Source organism: Molothrus aeneus, chromosome 6, assembly GCF_037042795.1.
Source record: "Molothrus aeneus isolate 106 chromosome 6, BPBGC_Maene_1.0, whole genome shotgun sequence".
NCBI classification, from domain to species: Eukaryota; Metazoa; Chordata; class Aves; order Passeriformes; family Icteridae; genus Molothrus; species Molothrus aeneus.
Window position 1 is genome coordinate 18,352,422 of NC_089651.1, and position 15,999 is coordinate 18,368,420.

Here is a 15,999-nt window from a genome sequence, read left to right on the forward strand (position 1 = left end):
GGCTTGTGGTAGGAAGCCATTTCTGAGCCTTGTCTTGCAGCAGATGCAAAGCATCAGTGTCTGCACATGCACAGTTGAAGACGGAGGCCCATTTAGACTTTCCTCCTGCATTTGGGATTGATCAAGCCAAGCCACAGAGCAGCTTATGGGAGAGATGCTGGGCCAGTCATGTTCAGTGCAGAAGGATGGTCCACACACACACACAGAGGTCACAGAGGAAAGGAGAGGGCAGGAGCACTTACTGCAGGAATCCAAACCGGTCTGTAACTTTGTAGAGTGTGAAATCGGCATCTTCCCAGTGGTCAATCTGAGCTCCGTCCTGTCTGCCCTGAAAGCAGAAAGGACACCTGTGAGCTGGTCCCAGCATCAGGAATGCCCCAGTGCCTGCATCCTGCACCCAAAGCCTGTAGACTACATCCCCCTCTCCTGAATGATAAAAGGCACAGAACCAGGAGAGCAAAACCTGCACTAAAGAGCCAAATTCAAGGCAGAGAAAAATGCCAAGTTCAGCCTATCCAGCATTCCACGTGTGCCTCTGCTAGAGGCTGGGAAAAGCTGTACATCAGATAAAACAGTGTTGTTGGGCATAAGCCATCCTGGTGTTATGGGAGCACCAGAAGCTCAGCACCTTTCAGTATCTATGCTGAGCACACATGGGACCCTCAGTAAACTCCAGGAATGTAGTAAGAGGGGATGTATAGGAAGGGAGAGCTGGCATGAAGCCTAATGGCATGAGGGTTACTGGGGCGATGCCTGCAGAGAGGCAAAAGTTCTTATTTGATGCATTCCTAATTGATTAAACAGCTTCAGCCCCAGTCAGCATGCTGGGGAGGGGCACGAGGTGGTACCTTCTCATACTTGGCGACGATTTCTGCTTTTTCCTGGGCTATTAAAGACTCTATATCCTTCTTCATATCAGAAGCTGTAAAAAAAAAAAAGCAGGAGGGAGGGGAAAGGAGATAAGTAAATGTGTACACAGCATGAGAAATATTTTAGGAAAGTGCTAATACAAAAATCGTTGGCTGACAATTTTAGCTTCCAGCCATATCCCACAGCTAAAATTAGGCTGAGGTTGCACAGCGCTGTTCAGAGTTTGTGGAGCTTGCCTGCACACAGCAGGACTGCCAGCTCCCTGCTCCCTGCACTGGGACAGCCAAGCCCGAGCAAGGGGGGCTTGCCTTTGTTCCCAGGCACACACATGGCAGTGTGAAAGACATGGCTTTTTAATGGAGACACGCAAGGCAGCCACGGAGCGCTGGCCCAGCACAGCACAGGCGCCAGCCAGGCGCTGCTTGGCACAGCACCCACGTGGATGACAGCAAACCACTGGCTCTGGATGGAAGCCAGGAGATGCTCTGTAGGGGCATCCAGAGGCAGATTTAACTTCAAAGAAGAAATTGAAAAAAGTTTTTGCCTACTGATGTGTGCATGAGTGTTGTAGTCCGTTTTCGTATTTTGTAATACTTTGAAGTAGCTTTGTTTTGTATCCCCATATTTTTCCCAAATGGTTTATCCCAGATTGTACTCCCCTCCCTTTACCTGTGTTATCCCTCTCCCGGGGTGAGATCATCCCCAAACCCCCACCCTGGCTCTCTGTCAATCACTCAGCATCCCATCCCCTCCATCTAGAAGCTTTGGTCCAGGTCCTCGAGTGATTAGCCAGAGGCTGGGAGTCAGCCCCCCAAGCCTTGCCCCATACGCTGTCCTATATGTCTATCCCCCAGCATCCATCCCTTAGGGTCACTCATTGGTTGGTAAAATGTTATCTACTTTTGGTTTCCACCTCCCTTTAAATGTAACCTTGGCACAGCTCCCCGGGGCTCTCGGCAGGAGGCCCCTGAGGTGCAGGAGCTCCTTTGGGATCCTAATAAAACCTTGGATTAACCCCTGCTCAGAGTCGGCCCTTTATCTTCTACCAATGTCTCTGGTGTCTCTTGTGCTGCACAGGGGCCCAGCCCAGGTGCCCTCAGCACCCTCGGGGCACAGAGAGTGTCTGCCCCCAGCCCAGGTGCCCTCAGCACCCTCGGGGCACAGAGAGTGTCTCCCTGCCAGCCCAGGTGCCCTCAGCACCCTCGGGGCACACACACAGAGTGTCTCCCTGCCAGCCCAGGTGCCCTCAGTACCCTCGGGGCACACACAGAGAGTGTCTCCCCCCAGCCCAGGTGCCCTCAGCACCCTCGGGGCACACACAGAGAGTGTCTCCCTGCCAGCCCAGGTGCCCTCAGCACCCTGGGGGCACACACAGACAGTGTCTCCCCGCTGTCGGCCATGTCGGGGCTGCCCCCGGTGTCTGCCGACTCGGGACTGGCCCAGGGCTCCTGAGAGGCTCGCAGAGGGACCGAGACACATGAGACAAGTGAATTGGCCTCTAGATGATTACCTTCTGTATAGAACTCCAAAAGAAAACAACACAGCAGCAAGATGCCCCCACCTATGCTGAGAAGGACCAGTCTTGGTCTAAGCAAGACCCAGTCCAGGTCCCTGGGGTGTGTGCCCACTGCTCTGCTTCATCCCATACACATACCTATGAGCAAGGTAAGTTCCCACATCAAACACAACTTGAGTGTCATCCTGTGCAAGCCCAAAGAAGCATCCTCCCTGTCAAGTCATAACTAGTTCCTCAATAACCAAAGGTGGAACTAACACACCAAGGAGAAAATGTAGGCAGACAAAACCCCCAGGGAAGGGGGTTATATAATCAGGGCTCTTTCATGACCTGCTATCAGACAGCAGCACAGGCATGGCACCACTTCACACTCATCCATTCAGACACTGGAAAAATGCAACTTCTTCAAATTCATACCAGGATTGGGTGTATTTTTCCCTCTTACTGACTCCACAATCAAAACAGAGCAAGGACAGAAATATTAAAGTGTGTTTTGTTCTTTTATTTTTCCAAGCTGCAGCTCCTACTTCAAATGTGAACTTTGATCAGTACATTTTAATCACAGCTTAATTTTCCAATGTAGCAAGGTCTGAGTAACTGTCTCACCATGTCACCTAATACTATTGCATCTCCTGCTTCTCACAATTCCTGTGAAACTTATAAGCAATTTCACTCCCCCAATTCTGACTTTGTTGCTGTTGTTGTTTTGGGGCCAAAAAATTCCAATGATGTCTTTTACATGCTGCTAAAAATACTAATATTCTGCAGGCTACAGGGGAAAAATAAACTGTATGTCAGATTAAATGGGCAATTTTTCAAGACACTTATAAAGTGAAAACTATTCTGAACATCTCTGACCACACTCTAAGAGAATAACAAAGGAAGAACAGCTTGGTACCACGGGAGGATTTACACGGCAAGAACATATATATTTTGGCATTCACCTCTGCAAAAGCCTCTCTGCAGCCAGAAACACCAGACTTTTGCAAAGGAGCCAGTTTTTAATCTCATCCCTGGAATATGCATATTTATTTTCTCTTTCTATAAAACTGCAAAAGACCAAATTTAGGAAAAAACTTGAAAGCAGAGAAAATGCTTGATGGCAGTGGGAAGGCTGGAGACGGCAAGAGGCTTCAGCAGCCTTGGGGTGTGACCACAGTGCTGCTGCTCGGGAGAGCATAGACGGCGCTGCGCTCAACAAGGCGCTTGTCAAAGTACTCTGGAGAGGGAACAGAACATAGCTCAGCTCTGTACCAGCAGATATTGAAGAGGGTATTTTTATTATTTAATTCTGCATGTGCTCAAACTCCAGAGTAGTTTTGACATCATGATGTTATACAGCCCTTGCTTGAGGGAAATGACACCTTGTGTACATGGAAATTACTGAGATTTATTTTCTGAAGGATTTGATGAAACACATAATTTTTTTACTTGATGTAAACAGGCCTCCTATAAAAAGGAACAGGTTGTACTGTACCTGCCATGCTTCTTCATATACCTACAATGACTGCATACTTTTTTTTTTTTAATATACCACTCAAATTACTTTCTCAACCCTGCCACCCAATTTTCTCCTGAGAGTAGTGTATTGTCTCAGCAAAGAGGTTTTTTTTTTCCCATGACAAACACACAAGATGAAGCTGCTATGAACAGGAATAATACGAAAATGTGAACTGTGCAACAATGGTATTAGATAATTAACTAGGATTTAAGCAACAGAAAGCCCTGAACCATGCACATTTAAATTTAGCCCCAAAACAAAGTTATGAACTAGCTCCTTTTAAAAAGAATGAGTTGAAAACATCCACAATCTGTCCTCTCACACTAACACTTGCAGCTTCCAGTCTAGGATTTAAGGAAGCAAAAATTATTACCAACTACAGTAAGCCTAAAAAATGTTTAATGAAAATGCACATTACTGCCAACCCACATTCAACATTATCTAGCTATCAACAAACCTGAAATAAAATACCCAATTTTTGAATGAAAGCAACTTTCCCTGAATTAATTCACCAGCTGGAATCTCAAATATTGGCAGCAAGAAGAAAGTATCTGCATCAAAAATCTAAGACTTCATGTTAAAATTGTTCACCATCAATCAGATTTACTGTTATACCCTTCCCACAAGCCCCGTATTTATTCTGTCAGAGCTGCCAAGCTCCCATTGCCCCACATGGGATAGCACCTGCCAGGACCAGCCTGGCTGGGACAGGGGAACCTCTGTCCACCAGCCACCAGCCCAGCTCTGCAGCCCTGCTCACTGCCCAGGAGAATTAAGCATTTCCCATGGCCCAGCAGCTGTGCTACTTGTGACACAGCCCAGGACACACACACATCCCCTGTCACCCCCAGCCACAACACCATGTCTCACACTTATCATTTCATCACCAATCACCCTGCCAGTGCTTGACAGATGGGCTTTTGAAATGAAAATATCAGCAAAATCTCTTCTTAGCAAACACAGCATAGCAACATGTTCTCAGTCTCAGCCTGGATTTGAGGATATTCTGGAACCCAGATTTTAAATCTTTTGTACTGTAGAACAGTATCTACTCAAGCCATTTGAGATTAAGACTACATGTTTGTAGTTGGTTTCTATTTGGTGGAAGGTCACTGAAAAAGCAGAAATGGGTTTAGGTGAATATGTGCTCTCATTCTGACTGTGTCCACTTAACTTTAAATAGAGATTACTGCTAGGAGAAGAAAAAAAGGCAAGTTATGACACACCGTACTTCACTACCACTCTGGCCTCTATCAGAGTGAAACTGCTGCTGTGGAATAAGGTAAAAAAGGTTACTTACTACACTGCTGAAACACAACAAGTCACCGTTCCTGTTTCATGTTCTATTTTAAAAGCACATTTAAACATAGCATTTTATGTCTTTAGCCATCTATGGTACCAGCCTTGCTTTAGGGGAACAGTTTTAAAGGAAAAGCATATACATCTATGCAAGTGAAAATGCTTATTCATCTGCTAAGAGGCAAAAGCCTGTAACAAGGTACACCTGCAGTCTGCACCACCTCCCAGCAGAGCACTTTGAAAGCTACAACTCACTTGTAAAGCTTCTACTAGTTGTAACAGTGACTCACACACTGGCACGCCCTGGAATAAACCTGGCCATGCAGTGAAAGCAACTAAAGCAAGCTGTGAGAAGTTGAGTAAGCCCCATCCGGGCTTTTTAAGTGCATGAAACAGGCACCTTGACACACTTCAAACCACACAGGCAAAGGGCTTGAAGCAACCTGCCCATCCTGGCTGCCTGGTAGAACGTGCGGGGACAGTCAGCAGCTGCAAGCCAAGAGAAGCTGTCATCAGAGGCTCTTTTCCCACATGCTCAAAGCCTTTCAGAAGCAAAGCCACAGCATTACACCACTGCACACACCTACCATACACAGCCAAAGCAAGCATGGCTTTGTGACTGCTCCACCACAGCCTGAGGAAACCTCAAAGCCCCCCAGGGCACCCAGGAGGGGCTGTGGGCTCTTACAGGTGGGCACGGGCATACCTGGCTGTGTGCCCATGAGGTGACAAGCCAAGGAGGAAGTGATGGCCATGTGCTCCTGACTACAGGCAGAGCTTTTGCTTTGTGAGAACCAGCCCCATGCAGAAGTCAACCTGCTCCTGAGGCCGTGGTGCAAGACAGGCCAGCATCCCCATCTCCAGTGTTGCAGCTGCTGCAGCATTTTTTTACTAGACCCCTAAATTTGTACTCCAAAATGGACAACACATTCAGTGCACTTGCATCAAGGACTTCTGTTGACCCCCCTGTGCAGATTCTCTCTCGTTAACAAACCCAGACTGCAAACATTCCGGCCAGCACCAGCTTCAAAACACTTCACTGGACTGTGCATCCCCAACCTTAGCTCAATTCCGGCACACAATTACATCCCTGCTACCAGAAAGGAAATCAAGACCTGCACTCACAAAGTGAATTACAGCTTCAGGAATGAAATTACTATCCAGCAGGATGAACCAAGATACAGGAGATCCTGTTTGCATATTTATTTCCTTGACTACGACCCAGGAGAACACAAGCAAGCTTTTTTGTTTGTTTGTTTTAAGAGCATAAGGAGCACTAAGCCAGCTGAATTGCAGGAAGGTTTGTTTTAACTGTCTTGGGGTCTTTGAAAATGACTGCCCATAGATCACTTTAGATGAATCACAGATGTGCTACAGAAAATTCAAATGATCTCCTGTCCTAGTAAACTTGCATTGTATCTGAAACTGCACAGGATGCTGCGCTGGATAAAACCACAGTCACCTCCCTCAGCAGAGGTAGTGGGAACACCAAAAGAGAACCTCCACCTCCACTGCAACTCACTTTGATGCCACCAGCAATTACCCCAACAAACCAGAGCATCCAGCATCATTGTAGATGAGATCCTGCTGATTTACTAGCACGTGTAACCACTGTATATGACAGCTCTCAGTGCGATTCTCATTGGCTCCAGAGCCAGTTTATGAGATGGGAGAAGACAGGATGAAAACATAACCCAGCTCCAAGCAATGTGCCCTTACCTGAGCCTTGTATCAGGTGCCAAGATTCATCAGTTCAGCTGGAGTTGTCCACTCCCCCGAAGGCATCTACCTGGCAGGAGCCAGTGGTCTCTGCTGCAGGGTGGTGAGGACCCCCAGTTGCCAGAGCCCACCGGTCAAAAGCCTTTCGGCTCACCCCCACGGCCCCAGCTTCACGTGGCTGATCTCCTCCACCTTCGTCCTCTGCTGGTGGCTGGGAGAAGAGGCAAGGCAGGAGGCAATCCACACTCTCTTGTCCCCCAGCCTCACTGCAAAGGAAATAAGAAGTTGATGAGTTTTCCAGTTCTGGGACAGCAAAGGCACCATCCTTTACCAACACAGGGGTCTTTGAACACAGAGGAAAGGAAGATTCCTTTGGAGCTGGTGGGGAAGGAATAGGCTGTAACTACAGGGCATACAATGGCAGAAAGTAAACTGCACTTGTGTACATTGCAAAAAAACCCTGCTGTGGTTTTTCTTGCCATTTTCCGCCCTGGTTAGGTCGCAGGGTTTCCTGTGAAGGTCTGAGAGCCCAACACACCTTTTTACCAGCAGGCACGTGGCACTGGTAGCTCAGCAGGCAGAAGATGCCCCCTACCCAAGCCAGAGGCACAGTATTACATTCTACTCCATCTAATCTAAGATTATGTTGCCCCCAAGAAGGGCTGCAATGGAGGGTTCAGGCCATTCCTTCAGGACTTGGGTCAGGTTAAGACCAAGACACATCACTGACTTGCATGGTAGAAGAGCTGGCACCAGCTGTGCCACCTGAGCCACCCTCCAGCACTGGCAGTTCTCCTTGATACATCCAAACAGCTACACAGTCCAAAGGACAGCAGAGCCCAACACAGAGCTATCACTTACAAAAACCAACTTTTTAATTCTCACCTTCAGCAACTCAGAGAAGCAACACGCTAATTCACAAGTGTGAAATCAAGACAGCATCCCAACATAGGACACTCTGCTTGAAATCAGCAAGCACTGGGCAGAGGAAGAACAGCTCACTTCTGCCATGAGCCACCACTTTAATAACACCACCTCTCTTCCAATCCCCCTCACAAACACCAGCAAATGGACTTTTCCACACAATCCTGAGCTGTCCTGTGCTGAATTTCCCTGTTGTCACCTTTCCAGCACTCAGACACAATGACTTGGAGGCCTTAAAGTGCAGAAGGCCTCACATCCTTTCAGGCCACCATTATAATCAAGCAACCCATTACACAGATTATACTTTATATATGTTATCACCTAGTAGGTTATAATGTGTCATACACATTCAAAGCAGATTACACACATTTGCCTCTATTCTCCCAGTTTGCACCAAGCTTTTACAGTACAATTGCAAGCTGTGGTGACAAGAATTTGCTGCTAGACTACAGAAATATCAAAAAACCCAAATGAATTAGCCAAGTCTGCTAGTTATAGAAATAACTAAAAAGCCATGTAAGCCTGCAACTATATGCTACCCACCCCCTCAACATGAGCAGCACTACCAATAAATAAAACCTCTCTTAACCCTCTCCCCACCATCCCTCTTCCTTTGCTCCCAGTACTTACACCCCGCTCTCATTCTCACACACGTTTTTGGTGCCTTGGTGCTCTTCTCCCCAAGGATGGAGCTGGGAGGAGATAAACTGGAGGGCTGATAAAGAGCTTTGGTCTCCTCCCTGCTTATGCTCAGTAAGCCCAGCCTTGGTGCTTCTGCACAGCTCAGCTGTTGCAAAGTCAGAAGATGCAGCTTTAGACTAAACCCTCTGAACAGAGCAGTGAGTCTATAAGCAATTCTTTGTCAGCTTCTATTTTTAGACCTCACAGGGAATAAAAGAGCACCCAAACATTTTTTAAACTCTTTTTCATGTAAGCTCATCTTCTAGAGACAACAATAGCCAAAAAAATAAAATCCAGACAAAGGACTGCACAAAAATCAAAGATGCATGAGTTATTTTTAAAAGCATCATTATTTAAATGATTTTTCATTTGAAAAAAATAAGCAGACTGAAGAACGCAAAGGTCCACATGCTTCTTTTGGGAATTGAAGAATTGAAGATTAATTTTCTCTCTGCATTCCCTCCATTTTTTATTCCAGTGTCTATAAAAAGGGAAAAAAAGAAAAAGCCAGAGGGGAAAAAAAAAATATAAATCTCTTTTTCGGGTGATGCACTGACCTGGAAGGGAACTATATCAACACAGAGCTTAGTAACGGGCTTCTTCTGTTTGCTTAAGACTGGAAAAGCCGTTTGCATTTCTTTAACCATAAACTAAAGAAAGCTACAATGATGGTCATTCTCCACTTGGACATGCATTCCTCTTAAAACACTGTATTTTATTCTTTATGGTACATGTAGCTACACTACATGACACGCTACTCTTCCCTTGTCATTCTTGCCTTCAGCTATACTTGGCAATTTTGGGTAAGCTAAAGGCTCCTTTTGCTATTTAAAACTCTCCCTGGTTCTGGCATGGCAGGGCACAGTCAGCTCGAGGCCACCTACCCCCAACATGTGCCCAAAGCAGCAGGGTGAGGACACGTGTCCTGGCTGATACCCAGGATGTCACCCTGGGCACTGTGGAGTTAGTGATGTTCCCTAGCCAAAACCAAAGGAACAAGGATGCAAACATAATATACCATGCTGCCAGCACCCTGTTCTCTCTTTGGCACAGACATGCAGCATCTTTTTTTAAACACATACAAGGAAATAACAAATGTACCATTATATAAAGTTGCTGGTACAGCAGCCAATGAAATAAAAAAGTAGGAAGTTAAAACTCCACTAACAAGATGCAGCTTGTCTGTGAAAAACTTGTCCAAAATAATTATTGAGGCAAATTACTTGTATGCTGCAGATACATGAGTTGAAGTGAGACCTATGCTGATTCTGTGTGTCTTACCCTGCTTTCCAGAGCCTCTGGCTTCACCTCTTTTTCAGGAGAGAGGGATCTTCAGCCATTAGCCTGACCCCAACTAATGCCCAGCCCCTAGGAGCCACCCTCATTCCTTCAATCACTTAAATGAGTTTAATCAGCTCACATTGCCTCCAAATACAGAACCCTTGCAGGAAATTATTTGTCTTTGGCAGCCTCTGCAGAGAACACTCCCTGACCATTTTACTGGCAGTATCCTGGACTTACATTACCTTCAAACAGCATCTCCAGATGCTAATGCACAAGCTTTTGTTAACTTGTTCTCTTCAATCAAAGTCCCATGCAAGCAAATCCAGGAACAGAAAACTTGAGGGAAACAACAAGTATTTGATCCAACACCGGAAAGTTCTGAGAAAACGTCTCCCAAAGCTTTTTTTAACAGCCCTGGAACTATATGCAGGACAGCATTAGAATACATTATTTTTTAAGTTCCATGAAAGGAATCTTTTTAATCACAACATAACTTTTCTGTTTCTTTCTGCTTGTTGTTAACTCCTAAAATCACCCCAACTTAAGAAATACAGGAATTTTTTTTTGGTGCATGTGTGTGCAAACACAACATTTTATTAAAAATCATAGAATCATAAAATGGTGTGGGTTGGAAGGGACCCTGGAGATCGTTTAATTCCCAATCCCCATGCTAAGGACGGGGTGCCATTCACTAGACCAGGTTGCTTAGGGCCCCATCTGGCCTGGCCTTGAACACTTCAGGGATAGGGCATCCACAAACTTTCTGGGCAACCTGTTTCAGTGCCTCACCATCCCCTGAGTAAGGAATTTCTTCCTAACATTTAAACTCTCTTCTTTTAGCTGGAAATCATTCCCCTTGTCCTATCCATATGTGCCTGTGTAAAAAGTCACTCTCCCTCTTTATTTCTAAGCCCTCTTTCAGTATTAGAAGGTCCCCTAAGGTATCCCTGAAACCTTCTCTTTTCTGGGCTCTCTACCTGTTCTCATAGAAAAGGTACTCCAGCCCTCTGATCATCTCTGTGCCCTTCTCTGTACCTACTCTAACAGGTCCATGACTTTTTCATGCTGACAACTCCAGAGCTGGACATAGCACTCCAGGTAGGGTCTCATGAGGGCAGAGTAGAGCAGGAGAACCCCCTCCCTCATCCTGCTTTGGGTGCAGCCCAGGGTGCTTTGGCTTTCTGGTCTATGAGCATACACTGCTAGCTCATGAAGAGCCAGCTCCAAGACAGAATCCTCAGGGATATCACTTGTCACTGGCCTCCACCTGGACATAGAGCCACTGACCACAAGTCTCTGACTACTTCCAGCTAGCCAATTTCTTTTCTACCCAGCAGTCCACCCTTCAAATCCCCATCACTCCACTTTAGAGATGAGGGTGTCATCTGAGATCAAGTCAAAGGCCTTACAGATCTCTAGGTAGATGACACCAGTTGGTCTTCTTCCCTTGTTGAGTGTTGCAGTCAACTCCACCAGAGAATGCCACCAGGTTGGTCAGGCACAATGTGCCCATAGTGAAGCTGTGCTGGCTGTGAGACCACCTCCTCATTTTTGCACATGCTTGAGCACTGCCTCCATGAGGATCTGCTCCATGATCTTCCTAGGCACAGAGGTGAGGCTCACTGATCTGTAACCAGGGTCCCCCTTTCTACCCTTCTTAAAAACAGATGTGATGCTTCCTTTGTTCCAGTCATCAGGGACTCCATCTGACCACTGCAAATTTTCAAACATGATGGAAAATGACTTGCCAACCACATCACCCAGTTCCCTCAGAATCCTGGAATGCATTCCATCAGGCCCCATAGACTTGTGCTTATTCAGTTTCACCAGATGGTCTTGAATGTGGCTCTTTGCTTAATTGGGAGGGACTTCACTCCCCCAGCTCCCACCTGAGAGACATGGAAAGCCTGACTACCAATGAAGAATGAAGCAAAGAAATTGCTAAGTACATAAGCCTGATCCAGATCTGTTATTATCAGTTGTCCCTCCTCATAGTTGCTGTCTTCCCTTTGAGGGAATTGGCCAGACAAGAATTCCTCCCCTCTTTTCTTATTGGAAAACATGTTCATAAAATCCAACCATAGGTAAAGAGGTAATGCAGAGATAATACTTTAGCTTATGAAACAGCAAGGGCCATGTAGGATACCCTGTTAAAAGCACCTTTCCAGATTAGGAGCTAATATGAAAATAACTCAAGGATTCTTGTGATTTTGAACAGTGTTGAAATCAATATCTGTCCCATTTGGTCATGGCTTCAAAACACATCTCACAATTGGTGTGTATTTGGCTGTTAGCATTTTACTGTGGTTGATATAAAACTGAACCTGCCACAGACAGACACTGCTTTCCAGACAGGAAAAATTAAATGGTACCAACATTTTGGAGCAAGCCATATTATTTCACTAGCAGTTTCTGTATTTAAGTTATAAGTACAATGAAATGATGCCCAGGGTGGAAGAACACCAGGTGGGTTGGTGCTGGATGCCTGCCACTGTGGAGCCCAGGATCCAAGGGGATGTACAACTGAGGGAGCCAGGTGACACGGACAGACATCAAACCAGATGCCACCTTTCCATTTCTAGGTTTTCAGAGGCATTCAGCACCTTTGATCAAACATGCTTGAGAATGCAACACAAAGAACTTCAGAAAAGCCCGAGCTCAGAACCACAGTGGATCTATTACCAACATTTACTTTTTTGCATGTCCCCAGCACTTCTGCTGTGAATAATGGAGATAAAAGCAAGTCAGAGGGGACCAGAGCAGGCTCAAGTCTATCGACAGAAATACTTGAGAAAAGTTTTTCCAGTGAAAGCCAGAGCTTGCATGAAGGGAGTAACAGTCTGAATGGAAGAACTAAAAAACTCACAAAACCTTTTCTTGAATGAGATAAAAAGCAGAGGGGAAAGTTTAAAAAAAGCAGAAGGAGAAGTTTAAGTACATGAGAGCTTGTGGCCATTATATAAAGACAAGCATTTGGTATGATGGAGGCCCATGCAAGGCTGTCCAGAAAAACAGCAGCAGATGCTGCTCTCTCCAGGAAACAAACAAATACAACTCAAGTATCACCTGCAATTCAAGTATCACCTGCAGCTCTACTTAGCTGAAAACATGCTCAGCTGAAGAAAAAAAAAAAAAAGGTACTTTGAACTTGAAAGTGCATTTACCTTAAAAATGCTTTAACATTTACCCCACAAAGCAATAACTGGACATTTCACTTTAAACAGTTCATTTATACACACGAAAACTCAGTTGCCTGCTACAAAAGGCATTTGCAAGCAGGATGATGATTTCCTCAGCAGCCTGGGAAATGAATCTTCCTGTTCCAAGATCAAAACCTGGGAGACCACAATGCATCCTACTAAAGGGCAGCTGGACTCTGCACTTTGCAAGAAAGCTTGGAAAAGGGAAATTACAAATAAATAAGCATCTAAGGGCACTGAAGTGCCCTTTGATAAGAAAGAAACTTTTTTTCCCTAATATAAAAAATGGGTCCAACACTAAGTATAAAATGCCTACTTGAGTTAGAACATGCCTGCAGGCCTTCAGATAAGACTTCAAATCTAATATTGCATGGGAGCTTCTGCCTTTTTATTAAACAAAGTATCAAGTTCTTCAGCAGGAAGGATCCTTCCAGAGAACAGAGATCAGAGCTGGTTCACACTTTATCATCACTGTCAGTTGAGTACAGGGGCCTCCCTTTAATTTAAAGTGCAGATGCTTCAATCTTGACCTGGCTGAATACAAATTAAGGACTCCATCTCCCTGTTTCCCAGTTCACATGAAAGCTTGGACCTAGATTTTCATCTTGGCCACAGACCTTCCTTTAGCATCTGCTTCACACAGATGCACTGCTGCAGCAAACAAAAGTCATGCCTTTCCCACTCACTTTAAGCAGCCCTTCCTCAAGGATATCTCCCCTGCTAGAGAAATCTGTGCACTAAATCTCTTTTCCAGCAGTAAAGCCTGTGCTGTGTTATAGCTACTACATGTTTCTCCCACTTCCTTCCATTGACAGCAAACAAAAGCTTGTTGCTCACTGTTATCAGAAAATATTTGCTTTCCCAGATTATTTCTGCCTCCCCTTGTTTCAGCAGGGTTTTAGTAGAGTAACAGCTCACTCCCAACAAAAAGCAGCAGGGGGTGATTTGAGACAGAGGCCCTGCGGAGCCCACCCAGTAAATCCAGCCCAGACTGGGGACAGCCGATGCTGCCCTTCCCAGCTCCATCCAGCACCTCCTCCATCCCCTTACAGGTCCTGTGGAGAAGATGATGTTCCAGCAGCATGGCCTGAAGGAGATGGGGCCCTTTTTGCACCACTTCAAGTGGCTGCCCCTGTTCTCCAGCTACAAACCATCCCCAGAAGACACTGTGCCCATCCCGAGTATCTGCTGTACTCTAAATATGCTCCTTTGAGAACCTGCTCTTCTCACCACACACTGCACTTCCTTCCTGCCAGATCCCTTATCACCCTGTTTCATCCCCAAACGACACAGATGAAGCTTCCACTTTTGCTGGTGCTGCTCCTTTATTCAGTAACCAAAGGAAACAGTCTCACACCAGGCACTAAGCCTGTGGCACTTCTGCTAATGAGTTATGATGAATTAAACCCAGGTGTGACACGAAAACGGGGCACCAAGATTACAGTTCCCAAATAAGCACTACTCAGTCACTCGTTATATTTAATTTAATCTTTTTTTAGGCAACCAGAGTATCAAATGTCAGGTCCTAAACCCAAGAAGGGCACCAAAAGTCCAAGTATTATTCAGGATATGAAATGCTCAAGTCTGGCCACCCAAGCTGACACGTTGCAGACTCATGACTGAAACCTGCCCGTGACTGCCAATGCCAAGCCCAAACAGCTTTCATCCACAGGCAGGGTTCCCTGCAATGAAAGGATTACCCAGACAACCACTTTGTGTCCCAAATTTGATGTAAGGGAAAATGCACAACCAGCACCTACAGGAGCTCAGCACCAGCCCTGCACCATCTCCTGATGAAAGCTCCCAGGAGGCCTTAACTCTGGCCTTCATTTTGGCATAAGACTATGCTGAAGAGAGATTTCAAAAATATGAGCTTCAAAATAAGTAAGTAATTTCTTGGTCCAAGAACATGGGGGCAGGGAGATTGGTGCAGAAAGGACCACTTTGGCACGTTTCTGATGCTGAATGATCCATAACATCTTTCAAGCAAGATCCCCTTTACTGTGGCAAGCCCTGCCCAGCCCCAGAGAGCGTGGGACTTGCAAGCACCCCACACCACACAGCCCACTCTCCCCAGCCAGTGGCCCAGGATGTGGGCTCGGTATTTTGGGGAGCAGCAACCTTTTACTTTTTCCAGACCCAAGGCTGGACATGTGGTCCTAACACCTCCAGTAGACTTGGTTGTCATTTCTGACTGTGCCTCTGGTCATTAAAAAAGAACCACAGCATAAAAGGACTTGCTAGAAAGCAAAACGGCCTCAGCTCATTTAATTTATTAGCAATTAGCGGAATCCACTGATCACTGATCTGGGTTCTGAAAAAAAAATTATATAAACAAGTAAACAACCACTTCAACACCTTCCTCATCCCTTCAGCCAGACACCTCTCCAGCCCCACCATCAGGTTCTTCCTGGAGAACTTTCCTGATGCCCTCTGAGATGGAGCAGCACACCGCAGATGCAGCATAGCCAGACCACTCTTGCCTGCCCTTCCTTCAGCTTGCTTTCACATGTATTTATTATATACCATCAGCTTCATTGCTTTCTTCCCACAATAACACCGGAGCCAAGTGTGGGGAAACACATAACTGCTGTTCCCTTTGGAGAGCCAGACCATTTCCATGGGTAGCTACTGAGATACAGACAACGTCAGCAACCCAACCTGAAAATGCTTCTTCTCTCCTATCTTTCCTATCACCTCTCTTTGAGAAACTTTTTTCACAGCATCTTTGATGTTCACAAAAACCAGGATCAGCTCACTGGTCCCTCAAGATCTGTGCTTCCTTTTCAGTCTGCCAGCAAGAGGTGAGGAGAAGCCCAGCAGCTGCTGGATGATGAAGAACTTCAGGTTTCACATGGGAATTTACTGGCTCTCTTATCTCAGAAGCAACATTTGCAGGTAAATCCCAAGAGACTCCAGACAGTCAGCCAAGCCACCCCAAAACCCCAGACCATAAAGACTTGAAATTTAAACTGCCATCTCTTACACCTGCCCTTCCATGGGAT

At 45.8% G+C, this 15,999-nt stretch overlaps 1 protein-coding gene across 2 annotated transcripts in view; it reads right to left on the minus strand.

Annotated features, from left to right (window-relative positions):
- The window catches only part of LOC136557471 (USP6 N-terminal-like protein), a 76,737-nt gene that overhangs the window by 24,359 nt on the left and 36,379 nt on the right, over positions 1 to 15,999 (minus strand). The window contains exons 3-5 of one of the 2 annotated variants that reach the window (XM_066551341.1): positions 6,906 to 7,171; positions 849 to 922; positions 243 to 328 (exon numbers count right to left, since the gene is read on the minus strand). In XM_066551341.1, the coding sequence (XP_066407438.1) occupies positions 243 to 328; positions 849 to 914 (152 nt within the window). In that variant the 5' untranslated portion in view covers positions 915 to 922; positions 6,906 to 7,171. Of the gene's footprint in view, positions 1 to 242; positions 329 to 848; positions 980 to 6,905; positions 7,172 to 15,999 lie in introns of those variants that run through there. The other variant, XM_066551342.1, reaches the window with a different exon arrangement.